This window comes from Anolis carolinensis, chromosome 1, assembly GCF_035594765.1.
Source record: "Anolis carolinensis isolate JA03-04 chromosome 1, rAnoCar3.1.pri, whole genome shotgun sequence".
In the NCBI taxonomy this organism is placed as follows: domain Eukaryota; kingdom Metazoa; phylum Chordata; class Lepidosauria; order Squamata; family Dactyloidae; genus Anolis; species Anolis carolinensis.
In genome coordinates, this window is record NC_085841.1 from 71242449 (window position 1) to 71254793 (window position 12345).

The 12345-nt window shown below is 39.2% G+C and overlaps 2 protein-coding genes and 1 long non-coding RNA gene across 3 annotated transcripts; 2 read left to right on the forward strand and 1 right to left on the reverse strand.

The window, feature by feature from the left end:
* The first annotated feature begins 988 nt into the window (after positions 1-988).
* LOC103281523 (proto-oncogene Mas) lies at positions 989-4544 on the forward strand. Its single transcript, XM_008123268.3, has 2 exons — positions 989-1534; positions 2879-4544. The coding sequence occupies exon 2, from the start codon at positions 2905-2907 to the stop codon at positions 3922-3924; it is 1020 nt and encodes a 339-aa protein (XP_008121475.1). The 5' UTR covers positions 989-1534; positions 2879-2904; the 3' UTR covers positions 3925-4544.
* Positions 2056-8589, reverse strand: LOC134297857 (uncharacterized). The gene is made up of 2 exons (XR_010004734.1): positions 7935-8589; positions 2056-3837 (listed from the first exon to the last, which is right to left on the reverse strand). It is a non-coding gene; the product is annotated as an uncharacterized LOC134297857 (long non-coding RNA).
* LOC134297852 (proto-oncogene Mas-like) lies at positions 6911-11677 on the forward strand. Its single transcript, XM_062976637.1, has 2 exons — positions 6911-6971; positions 10599-11677. Exon 2 carries the CDS (start codon positions 10633-10635, stop codon positions 11557-11559), a length of 927 nt encoding a protein of 308 aa, XP_062832707.1. The 5' UTR covers positions 6911-6971; positions 10599-10632; the 3' UTR covers positions 11560-11677.
* Positions 11678-12345: the final 668 nt, after the last annotated feature.

Consider the following 12345-nt stretch of genomic DNA (forward strand, 5'->3'; position numbering starts at 1 on the left):
GACAAAGCAAATGTTGTTGGAGGTTGCAATATTCATAGCTGTCGTTCTTGGATTGTTAAAATATAATCAGACAATATTTTGGATGTCCTGGAATATTCAGTGGCAATTCCTGGCACCAGCAGCAACATTTTATTTCTACCCAGAAGGTGTTGGGAGTTTTTTACACACACAGGACCATCGACGGGCGGGTGGCGGGCGAAGCAAGGGAGAGCAGGAGGGCGGCCGTGCGGACAGGTGGCTGGGCCTTCCGCCGCCGCTGCCTTGACAGCGCCCACACATGGTCTGCGCCACAAGCGACAGCTTAATTGGCCTTAATGTTGGACCGCCTCTGCTTCCTTTTTACTATGGATGGAAGGGTCAAAGAGGGAGCAATTGTTAGCAGAGAAGTGTCATTGCATTTATATATTTGGGTTTAAGATTACTGGTCCTTTAAAAAGAAGGCATGCCCATACTGGATCTGACAACATACAGAGACAATAGGTCTGGAAGGTATCAAATGTACTGAACAGATCTGAATGAAGACTGGCCATGTTTCCTACAATTATGGCTTCCTTCAGTCCCAACCCCCCCCCCCCAACCCCACCCCCAGCCATCAGCTTTTATAAGGATTTTTAAAAGTTATTATTGTTTTTTTAATTGCTATTATTTATATCCCTCTTTTTCTCTCTAAAAAGAGACCTAAAGTGATGCTGTGAAAGAGCTTAGAGAGGGGAGGTGGGCAAAGAAAACAACTGACAGCCTCCAAAAGTAGTTAAAGGGGCTTTATGCTCACTTTGGGGGCAAGGAGGGAAGGGTGGCATGGCCATCCCACCTCCCTGGCCTGCCTAAGCCCCAGGAGCATAAGATGGTTGTGGGGACACCAATCTGGGATCACAGGTAGTGTGTCTGCTTGCACAGCCTAACATGAGGTAAATTGCATTAAAAAGGTGTACCATGTGTTATTTCACATTAGCCTGGGTTTGGACACCCCATGCTAATGTGATACCTACACTGCATTTTCTTACGGTGCAGATGGGCCTGGAATCTCAACAGCTTTGTGATAAGGAAGAACAAGAAAACAATGCTAATCATCATCAAGGAAAGTTCCAATTTGGGGGGGGGGGGGAGAGAGAAGTAGGGCAGCAGCAGCACCATGTGGAATCTCCATGGCGGGTCAGGAATCATCACTCCTCTCAGCACTCCCATTTTATGCAGACATTCCAGAAGGATACTATGGCTGTTGCTGAACAGGAAATGCTCAGAGAACCAAGAATCTTAACACTATCACACATAGAGATGATCTGTCTACTAGGCAGATCATGCCTGGTCCCACCCAGGGAGCCAGAGAGAAAACAGATCAATATTACTTTAAACTCATGCTGTGCATTCCCAAACTGCCAATAACAGTGGCTGGGTGGTCAGAAGATTCTCATATTCCATTTGTTACCTAGGAACACACGATCATTGTGAAGTCAAGTGGTTCATACCTTTCTGATATGAAGGACAGCAGAATGACCAGATCCACTTGAAATGCAACTGAAGAGGAATCATGACGGTTGTATTTAATCTTATACTGGATCTTAGTTTTATTCGCTTAAAGCTCATATTTAAGATTATATAATTTTGTTAACAAAAAACAAAGAAAACACTTAAAGTAACCAGATACCATATGACTACATGTCTAATGAAGAAACAGGTTGGCACTTGCCAGAGTGATAACACAGTAGGCCCTTGGTGTCTACCAGGGCTGACCCCAGGGCCCCATGGATAGCAAATTCTGTGGATGTTCAAGGTCCATTTATACTATGGTATAGTGAAATGATATCGCTTATATAAAATGGCAAAATCAAAATTTGCTTTGTCTACTTTGTTTGGAATATTTTAAGCCATGAAGGATTAAATCTGTGGACATAGAATCTGTAGAAAATAGTGGGAAGGAGACTTTTTCCCTTCCAAAGAAACATTTTCTCCAACTACTGAGTAGACCATTGCCTCTTCTGATGATTGGTGGCTGTGCAATTGAACGGCAGTGGAAGGAATAGAGAGAAATTACAGAAGATACGAACAGACCAGAACTCTGAATTAACTAGAGTCAAGTCTAGTGATTTATTTATTATTTATTTATTTACATCATTTCTATCCCGTCTTTCTCACCCGTAGGGACTCAAGGCGGCTTACTAGTCTGGCAAAAATTCAATGCCAATACAAACAACAATACAATAAAACATAAAACAGTTGAGTTGACTTGAGTGTTAGTTAGACTATGACTGTGAAAAATGATTCCCGAGTTCACAATCTTTTGTGGAGCCATGCGTCATTTTAATCCTCTTTTGAAAGAGGAAATGAATAGAAGATAACAGCCTGTTTTAAAAGGTGGGGCTTCTCTTGGGTTTTTAAATGGCTTAAAATAACTCAAAGGGGGATAACTTTGGAAAGTTGTGCCCTTGCCTTCTACAAAGTATTTGTGGTCATTTTGCGGATATTTTTTTAAAGGAGAGCATACATGGATATAAGTGTGTAACCCTCAGTCTCCCAAGGGACCAATATGGCACCCTCGCCTTCCCATTCCTGTTCTAAAACCCTAAAACACATATGTTCTAGAGCAGTGGTTCTCAAACTGTGGGTCCCCAGATGTTTTGGTCAACTCCCAGAAATCCTATCAGCTGGTAAACTGACTGGGATTTCTGGGAGTTGTAGGCCAAAACACCTGGGACCCGCAAGTTAAGAACCACTGATCTAGAGAGACAATTAATTCCAAGTCATTTTTTCCTAAGCAGCAGCTATGAGAGTGGGATGTTACAGCACAAATGTCTTTGCCTGACAGGTGGTCTTGGATTTTCTGTCTCTATTCCACAATACGATGTTATAATAGTAACACATTATGTTTGATTTTTGGCAGATTGAGAAGAACAATTGGACATTGTCATGATGACAGACTCACCTGCTTTGTTTTCTGAGACTGCTGCTCTGATTAAAAAAAATTTCACACAACTCGAAACTTGGCCAAAGAAAGGCTATTTCCTGGGATCAAAGAAAAGCTATTTCCTAGAAACAATTGTCTTTGTATCTATCCCAATCTGCATTTGGGGATTCCTTGGGAATGGAATTACCCTCTGGATTCTCTGCACCAAGACAAAGAAAACTAGGTTCACAATTTATGTCATCAATTTGGTCATTGCGGATCTTATTGTGATCATCTACTACCTTACTGTTTTCATTTTATTTTTGGTATCAACTAATGTGGATTTGTATTTTTCACGTGTAATGGAGAATTTTTATTTAATAAGCTACAATGCTAGTATCTATTTTTTTACTGCTATGAGTACTGAAAGGTTCCTCATGGTCTTTATGCCAGTCTGTTACTATCATCATCGACCAAAGCATATGTCAGTAATTGTGTCCGTCATTTTGTGGGCCTTGTCCTGCATAGTGTCACTTGTGGTATATATTTCATGCCTCCCGAGATTCCTTGTATCTCATCATCAAAGTGGCCCCTCTTGTGATGGTGCAATTATTTTTAAAATTTTTGTCAATATCTTGATTTTCTTTCCCATCATGATATTTTGTACTCTGTCGCTTTTTATACGAATGCAGAGAAAAGCAAAGTTGAGAGATTCTGAGAAACTTGATGTCACCATCACAGCCATCACCATTCTGTACCTTTCATTTGTTGTTTCAGTTAGAATTGTTGATGCCATAGCCCACTGGGAGCCAAGACTTGATGCACCAGTCCCATTTCTATTTACTTTGTTATTCGATTCCATCAAGAGCACTGTCACCCCTCTTGTGTATGTCTGTGTTGGATGCTGTCATCAGTTTACGACTGTAGCACCTATTCATCAGTTCCTTGCGAGAGCTCTGGAATATAAAATAAAAGGGAGCAAAGATCAGGCAGCTAGCAAAAAACCTAGTTCCAGAGTAACTTGGGCCCCAGAAGTAAGATGAAAAACACTCTGAACTACAAATACTGGCTAGCATTTTCCATTTCCAGAATAAAAAGTATTGCAGTTCATGTTATTAATCATTATTTCTAGGCTGCTTCATTCACCTAAGCTCCTACATAAGATCAATTATAAATCCTTTTCAGGGCAATCATTATAGTAGAATGAGGTACTACTTTACAAATCTTGCAAATTTACTTTTAAGAAGAATAAATATAATAATATGCCAAAATTATATATAACTGAGCAAGGATAAGACCACAATTTTTTGGGAATGACAATGAAGTGACTTCCACAGCCAGTGCGTTCATTGCTGCTAAATTCTAAGAGATGTAATCTAAAAAGTAACGTTTCCAGATTTTGGGTAGGATGATGCTCTAGGTGCCAAAGTATTATTCTGCCACTGATCAGTTATGAATAGTTTATTACAAGTTTGTAGTCATTCTTTCTAAAATTAACTGCATAAACTCTATAGTTTTGTAAGATTAAATACAGATGAAAGGTGTGAGCATACTCAAAGGATAAAGGACAACTAGAAAGCAACCACAATAAGAATGACTACTTTGACATTGCTCATATTGCTTTGCTAACAATAAAAACGGACTTCAATCTGGCTATCTTTAAGTGTCTGCCTCCGTTGCAGATTTTATTTATTTTCTAAAATCTAATCAGGGACTAGCTCTCTCAGTAGATGGGCATAACTGTTATCCCTAGACTGTTTGTAATGTTGCAAGGCCTGAGAGAGAGAATGACAGAGGAAAGAAAGGAACAGAGAAGAAAAACCAGTTGCCTTGTGTCTCTGGCTGGATCTGCACTGCCATATAGTGCAGTTTCAGAATACAGATTAACTGCATTGAACTGGATTTTATGACAGTTTATATTTATATAATCAAGTTCAATACAATTTAATCTGCATTACGTGAGTCTACACTGAACATAGTTAAAACTGCATTATATGGCAGTTTAGATGGGGCCTCTGATATCTTATCTGGATAGGTTTGGGTTTCTTTCAAAAGACCAGGCCTGCAGCTTGATGGTGCTCTTGGACCTAGCAATGGTTCTTGAAGGTTAGACGACTGGTGTGGCCAGGAGTGTTTTCATGGGATTTCAGCTGCTGTTTTAAATGTACTACTTCCAAAGAAGATAGATTTGGCCATAGTGATCCACGCATTAATTGCCTTCCATCTTTCAAAAGAAGCATTCACCTTCAGATGCATCCGACAGCCCTTTCGCACAACACAATGGCAGCAACATGATTTCATTTTAATGGCCATGGCTGTTTCGTTTGGAATCCTGTGATTGCTAGTTTCATGAAATTTTAGAATCCTCTTCCAGAAAGCCCCTATGCATCACTAAACTACAAATCCCTAGATCCACTGGATGAAGCCATGACAGTTGAAGTAGCATCAAAGTGTTGTCGAAAGCTTTCATGGTCAGAATCACTGAGTTGCTGTGAGTTTTCCGGGCTGTATGGCTATGCTCCAGAGGCATTCTCTCCTGAATGTCAGGAGAGAATGCTTCTGAAACATGGCTATACAGTCCAGAAAACTCACAGGAACCTAGCGTCAAAGTGCATTAATTGAATACTGTGAGAACTATACTGTGGACTAGGATTTTCATGGGATTTCCTGGGTCACACTGGCCCCTTCTACATTGCCATATAATCCAAATTATCAAAGCAGATAACCCACATCTGCTTTGAACTGGATTATATGGGTCAACACTGCCATATAATCCAGTTCAAGCGGATAATCTGGATCATTTTTTGTATTAATGGGGGTGGGAGGAATTCGTTGCTACATAAAGAATGCATAAAACGTGACAAGAAGCACCACAGATCATGTATTACATAGAGAAATGCATCAGTACAGAATTTATTTATATTAAATTGGCCTGGAGATGGGAGACATGGCAAGCAGACTCTCACGCCTTAGAAGACATTAGGGCATGAAAGAAAAGCGATATGCCTGTTCCAGAAGTTGACAAGGTTGCTGTTGTTGTTGTTGTTGTTGTTGTTGTTGTTAGAAATCCCAGATTCTCCTAGCTAGTCCCTAGCTAGGGAAATTAGGGAGATAAAGTCCAAAAAAGTACCTTTTCCTAGCTCTGCAGCGGTCAGAAATGCTGGGGAGAAATTCTAGTCAACCGAATTATTTTGCATTTCTCCTAGCAGGAAAACCATCCCTTCTGATCTGATCCTGACTTCTGCTTTGAGTCTGGAGCAGTTTCCACATTACAGAATTATAGCAGTTTAACACCACATTAACTGCTATGGGTCAATGCAATAAAACGTTTGGATTTGTAGTTCTGTGAGATATTTATCCTTCTCTGGATATATCTGTATATCCTACTCTGGATATACAAGTCTCTGGAATCCATAGGATGGAGCCATAGGAGTTAAAAGCATGTCAAACTGCTATGAATTTACAATGTGGGTGGCCTGAACTACATCTTGCTTGGACCTTCCATTTACTCGCTGCATTTGCTCTTCACACTTGGCCTTCCTTGGATGCTAATTTGATCTTTGACATCATGCACAGACCAATATAGCATTTAAATGGAAATGAACCCTGGAAGGCGGGACTGTGAATTTGTTTATCTATTTACTGTATTTATATACTGCTTTTCTCGCCCCTGAGGGGACTCAAAGTGGTTTCCAACATACTAATGGCAAAATTCAATGCCGACATACATTTGAAAAACCAAAACATAATATCAAGACAATAACATATAGCTATAAATTAAAACCATTAACCATATTAAAACATGAGGAATAAACAAACATTTAAAAATTAAGAAAAAAATTAAAACATCCAAGTATAAAATATTAAAATCACATAGTCCAAAATCGTAATCTGAAGCCATTGAAATTGTCAATTGCACTTATTCCCTATTCATTTCTTACACAATGAATCTCATCATAATCCAGCTAACAATTGCTGTGAGGTCATGAAGTTCTCAGATTCCCTTTGTTACATAGGAAACACACTATCATAGTGAAGGAACACATATCTTCAAAGAAGATAGTCCTGAGTGTAGAATACAGTTAACAAGGTAAGATTTATATATGTGTTCCTTGTTCACTTGTACATGTGTGTCCAGTTTGTTAAGTTTGGCAAGGAAAGCTCCCACAAAACATCAGAGGGTACAATTCATTACATATCTTCCCTAGATATCCAGTTGAACCAAACAGATGATGGATGGGATCCTGCACCAGATGTAGCTTTCTGCCTTTCCTTTCCCTGAACAGCCAAGCTCTGTTGGGCAGCAGCAACTGCTGCTTTTGCATCTGCAGAGAAGGGAAGATTAGTCACCAAATTGTGAAAACTGCTTCTCCGTCCCCTGATGTTTGCTACACAGAGAGGCAAAGAAATGGTAACCTTGTTATTCCTGTGCTTCTCTTGTGCCCAAACTACAACAGAACAGAGACAGCGTTCATTGTTCAGTCAACTTCCTTTCTTCCCTCCCCCTAGAAAGGCAGCCTTATGGATCTTGGCAACTGAGGGGCAGAGATGCAGGAGGGGAATGCAATATACCAGAGCAGAGATTCCAAACCTTTGGACCTCCAGGACCAGGGGTTTTGGATTTCATCTCCCAGAACTAGTTAGCATGGCCAACAGTCAGGAATTCTGCGAGTTGAAGTCTAAAACACCTGGAGGACCAAAATTTGGGAACCATTCGGCTAGATAACAATTTATTGCAGATGTGCATTTTACACAAGAAGTAGATCCCTAAATACTCTAAAGACACCAGGTTCCATCTGATCCAGGAAACCCATCAGGGTCAGGCCTGGAAGAGAGACTGTCAGGGGATAGCAGATTCTAGACATTATATCTAGAAGCAGGCAATGGCCTCTGGATAAATCTTGCCTTGAAAATTCTGTGATAGGCTCACTAAATGGTGCTCTTACAAAGAAACTATAATCAGTCTGAAGCCAGCTCAAGCGCAGGCATCCACAAAATGCAACCCCAATGCACACTACAGAATCAAGCCCAAACAACACATTAAACAACTCACCAGAAAATCAAGTCAAAGAATGCATTGCTGCCAATCAGAACATATCCCATGCAGGGCTCAGATCTGAGACCTGCAGCTCTCTTGTTGGGACAACCTTCGTGCTGAAGCACTTTAAAGAATGCCAAAACACACATGGCCAAAAGGTAAATAATTACTCTTCTGGCAAAAGAAACCACGCTATTCCCACGGGAGCTTTCACTTTCCACTCTTTCATTTACATTTCCTGTGCCCTGCCACAGTCCAGCACTGATTCCAAATGGACATGAAAATCCACATCAGCACAACTCAGTGGTTAGGATAAGAAAAAAAACTACATTTTCCAGAGGTTGTCTAGCCACAGATACTGCAGTTCCTGGTTTGGTTCCAATTTGTAATCAGTAGATATTGGTTTCTGGGGTGTTTCTGTTGGTGCTGTACAGCGAGGCCAGTTTGTTTAAATCCATTTCCAAATACATTGTAGTGTTTGCATAGAAGTAATCTAGGTCGGAATCAACTTGAGTGCACATAACCACAAATATGATGCTCTGACTAGAGTCCAGCCATCGTTGATACTTTATGGCTGACAATTTTTATTGCCTAGATGACTCCCTAGACCAGAGTTCTCACAGCTCACTGGTCATAGGTGTGATCTAGCAGACACGTCACACCCCAGAGAGAATCAAGGCTTCTGGAGAAAATGAATATGTGTAATGGTGGATTGTTTGGATTGGACCAGCACTGTAGTAAAAGCACGACTCACAGGATTGAAGCACCATCACTTTTTTAAAAAATCCTGACTAATGAAATCACTGTTGTCCTTTCATGAAGGCTTTTCTATTCCCTCAGAGGTTAACTTCTGCTTTCATAAGTAGTTGAGGGAGTGGAATAGATTTTCTTAGCAATAATATATAGTTGTGAGGTAGTCGTGCTGTGACGGCAGAGGTAAGAGAGGTAGGTTTCCCCCAAAAAAATCTGATTCCCAAAAACAGTGAAAAGTTGTAAAAATGGTTTGTTGACTGACGTATTTGAGTCCTCCCTCATACTCTGCTTGCTACCCTGCTTTAAAATGTTAGTGAAAGTGCATTAGGGCTGCCTCTCGACAATGTCCACAAGCAGATTTTTCTAGCCATTAACTTATTTGATTCAAATGTGATTGACTATGGCAGAGAGAAGCCATCTAAACAAAACAGAAATACATGATTGTGTTTTTGTTTGTTTGTTTGCTTGCTTGCTGCTTTAATTGAAGATGTTAGCAGACAGATCACCTTTTAGGATCATGACCTTATATTCTCCATTGAATAGTGCTACTCAAAGTGGTGGTCTATGGACTAATACTGGTGTAGAGACTATTAGTTGCCAGTCCACAATAAGTGTCTAGAAACAATTAAAAGAAACAGATTTCAACCATTAAAGATTAAAGGTCAAATATAACATGGGATATATTCATAGTTACCCATTGTCAAATATTTCTTTTCTAGCATATCATCCAAGTTATTCCATGTAATTATTTGACCAGGAAAACTGGCACAATCTTGTTTTGAGAAGCCATCAAGAGGTTAACAAATTCACTGAAGAAGCTACACTTCACTTCTACAAGTCACAACAATACCCAAAAAGATCTTAAAATCCTATTTGAAACAAATAATTCATTGGCATACCAGTAAAAAATATATACATACACCCAGATACCCATCAAAGAAACATAATATTTTTTCTTGTTATGGGTTGGATGTACAGTGTTCCCTCACTTATTGCTGGGGTTAGGTTCCAGGACCACCCGCAATAAGTGAAAATCCGCGAAGTAGGGACACTATATTTATTTTAATATTTATACATTATTTAAGTAGTTATACACTATTTTAAGTCTTTATCAATCAATTGTGTGTTGATAAATCGCCTCCTTCTCCTCCCGTTGCCTCTTGGACTCCTTTTCTCTCCCTTTGGCTTCTCCTTCCTCCCTTCCTTAGGCTGTAAATTGTAATTTTTTATGATTTATAATAGTCTTTTAGAGTGATTGAAAAACCGCAAAACAGCGAATCTGCGAAAAGTGAACTGCGAAGTAGTGAGGGAACACTGTAAACCTAATTATAATTAGGATATATCTGTTATAATAGTTGGGATGTAAGTTAGTCATGATTCACTTAGCTACACTGATTTAAAATGATCTCCCCTATATATGACTAAATCTGCATCCAAACCAATGTCTCATTCATAAGGTAATCATGAGGAATTTTGAATTCAGTATATACTAATCACATTCATCTACACCCCTCCCCAATACAATTTACAAGTTAGATAAAGTAAAAAAAATAACACCTGGAATTATTTACCTAAGATGGTATGCCTTTCTTAGATGAGACACTTCCAGAAGTAGAGTTATCTTTTTACTAAAAAAAAAAAAAAAGTATTGGGGGAGTAGTCTTAAGTGTGCCTTGGGGGCTTTAACCATAGGATGTCCACTTCTGCTTTAAATGGAAGTTGAAAGAATGTTCCGGTAGTGGTCATTCTGGCCCATCCAGCCAACAGAATATATGAATGCTAGGTTAGCCTTTCTTGCTCAAATGTTTGAGTTTAATGTTACTAAAGGACAGTCCCCACCTGATGGGTATCTGTTTTGAATATTTCTAATTTTTATTCCAACAGCTAAATGCCATAATAATGACAGATTATGTCTGTTTTTTACAGTTGGAGAATTACTGAACCCGTTGCTCGTGGCAAGATGGTAAAGGCTGCTTTGTCTTTTCCGGTTCCTGATATGTTTAGACAATCTCAATATGACCTCTCTTGGCAAGAGAAAATCATGATTTCATGGATGCCATTTGCAATCTTGGGATTTATAGGAAATGGAATTGTTACCTATTTTTTCTGGCACAGGCAAAAACGTTCTAGGTTTTTTCTGTATTTCCAGAATATCACTATAGCTAATTTTTCAGTACTCATCTATGTATTTGTATATTTTCATAGGCTTTTTTTACGGTTAAGAATCAAGAACTTTTTTGAACACATTGTGCAGACACTGCAGTTATTGGGAAACAACACCAGATTCTATCTCTTAGCAGCCACTTGTGTTGAAAGATGGTTTCTTGTCTATCGCCCAGTGTGGGTTAAACATCGGAGGCCACAGTACACATCAGCCGTGGTGGTTAGCATTTTATGGATTGTGGCCAGCATTACATCCATGGTGGATCATTTGGCCTGCTCTCCAGCATTCTTCATAACCACTTTTGAATATGAACTCTACTGCATGTCTTTTACTGTCATCAGGATAATTCTTGAGTTAGGACTTCTCATCGCCATTGTCTTTTGCTCTGCAGCCATTTTGAAGAGAAGTCTAACACAGTCAATGCCACCAGAAAGGCTTGATGTCACCATTTTAGCCACAGTCCTTCTGTATCTTACAACTGACACACCTGATAGAATTGCTTATGAGATTTCTATTTGGTTTGATGACATGGATATATTTGCGTTAATTTTATTTACTCAGTTATTTGACACCATCAACTGTGCTGTTATTCCATTTATATTTTTCATTGTTGGATGTTGGAAGAAGCCCTCGGATGAGCCAGTCAGCCTGTTTCTTGAAAGAGCTCTGATGTTTGAAGAAAACAGGGTAGAAGGAACACCAGTACAAGAAGAGCAGGCCTGAAAGCATTTAGAATTTTAGAAGCCAAATTCTTTTTACACTAAAAAATACCTTAGTTAGCTATTAATGCCCTAAAGACATGGTTCATGATGCATATCAATTAAACATTCCTTTTTCTGTATTTTCTGTCATTACTCTCAATATTGTATAATACTAGCACAATTTTTAATCAACTATGCTTTTATTCTGCATACTTTGAATTCTGTCCTATGTGAAATGCATTTCCTTTTATATTGCAGTTCTGAAATTCTGAAGTTCTGAAATTCAGTTAAATTCTTCAAGGTATTTGTGCTAATCACAAGGAAGGTGGTCGCATGTGCATTGGAAGAGAGGACAAACTTTGTGTCAAACAGAGGACACATTTACATTAAACATTCATGTGTTCATTTACATAGTTAGATGTCAATTTAGTAACAAAATTTAAATGGGAAATGTATCTCACCAAATGAAAGATATCATCATCACATACCCTATGCACCTAATGAGTCTGCTAAGTGCTGGGGAACCACTTCAAGGATCCTGCTCTCCTTTTTGATTCTTGATCTTTAAGCCTGAAGAAAGAAGAGGTCAGAATTTTGCCACTTCCAGCAGGCTCAGGCAAAAATAAATTATATACATGGTTTGGATGTTCTTCTTCATTAATAATATTTACCATCTTGAACACATTCTGATTTTACCTGGCTACGAGTGTCCCAGTTTTTATCTGTGAAATGTTGTAGACAGGCCTGTAGCCAAGGGGGGGGGGGGAGGGATTCAACCCCCCCCCCCAAATATTTTCAGGTTTAAAAA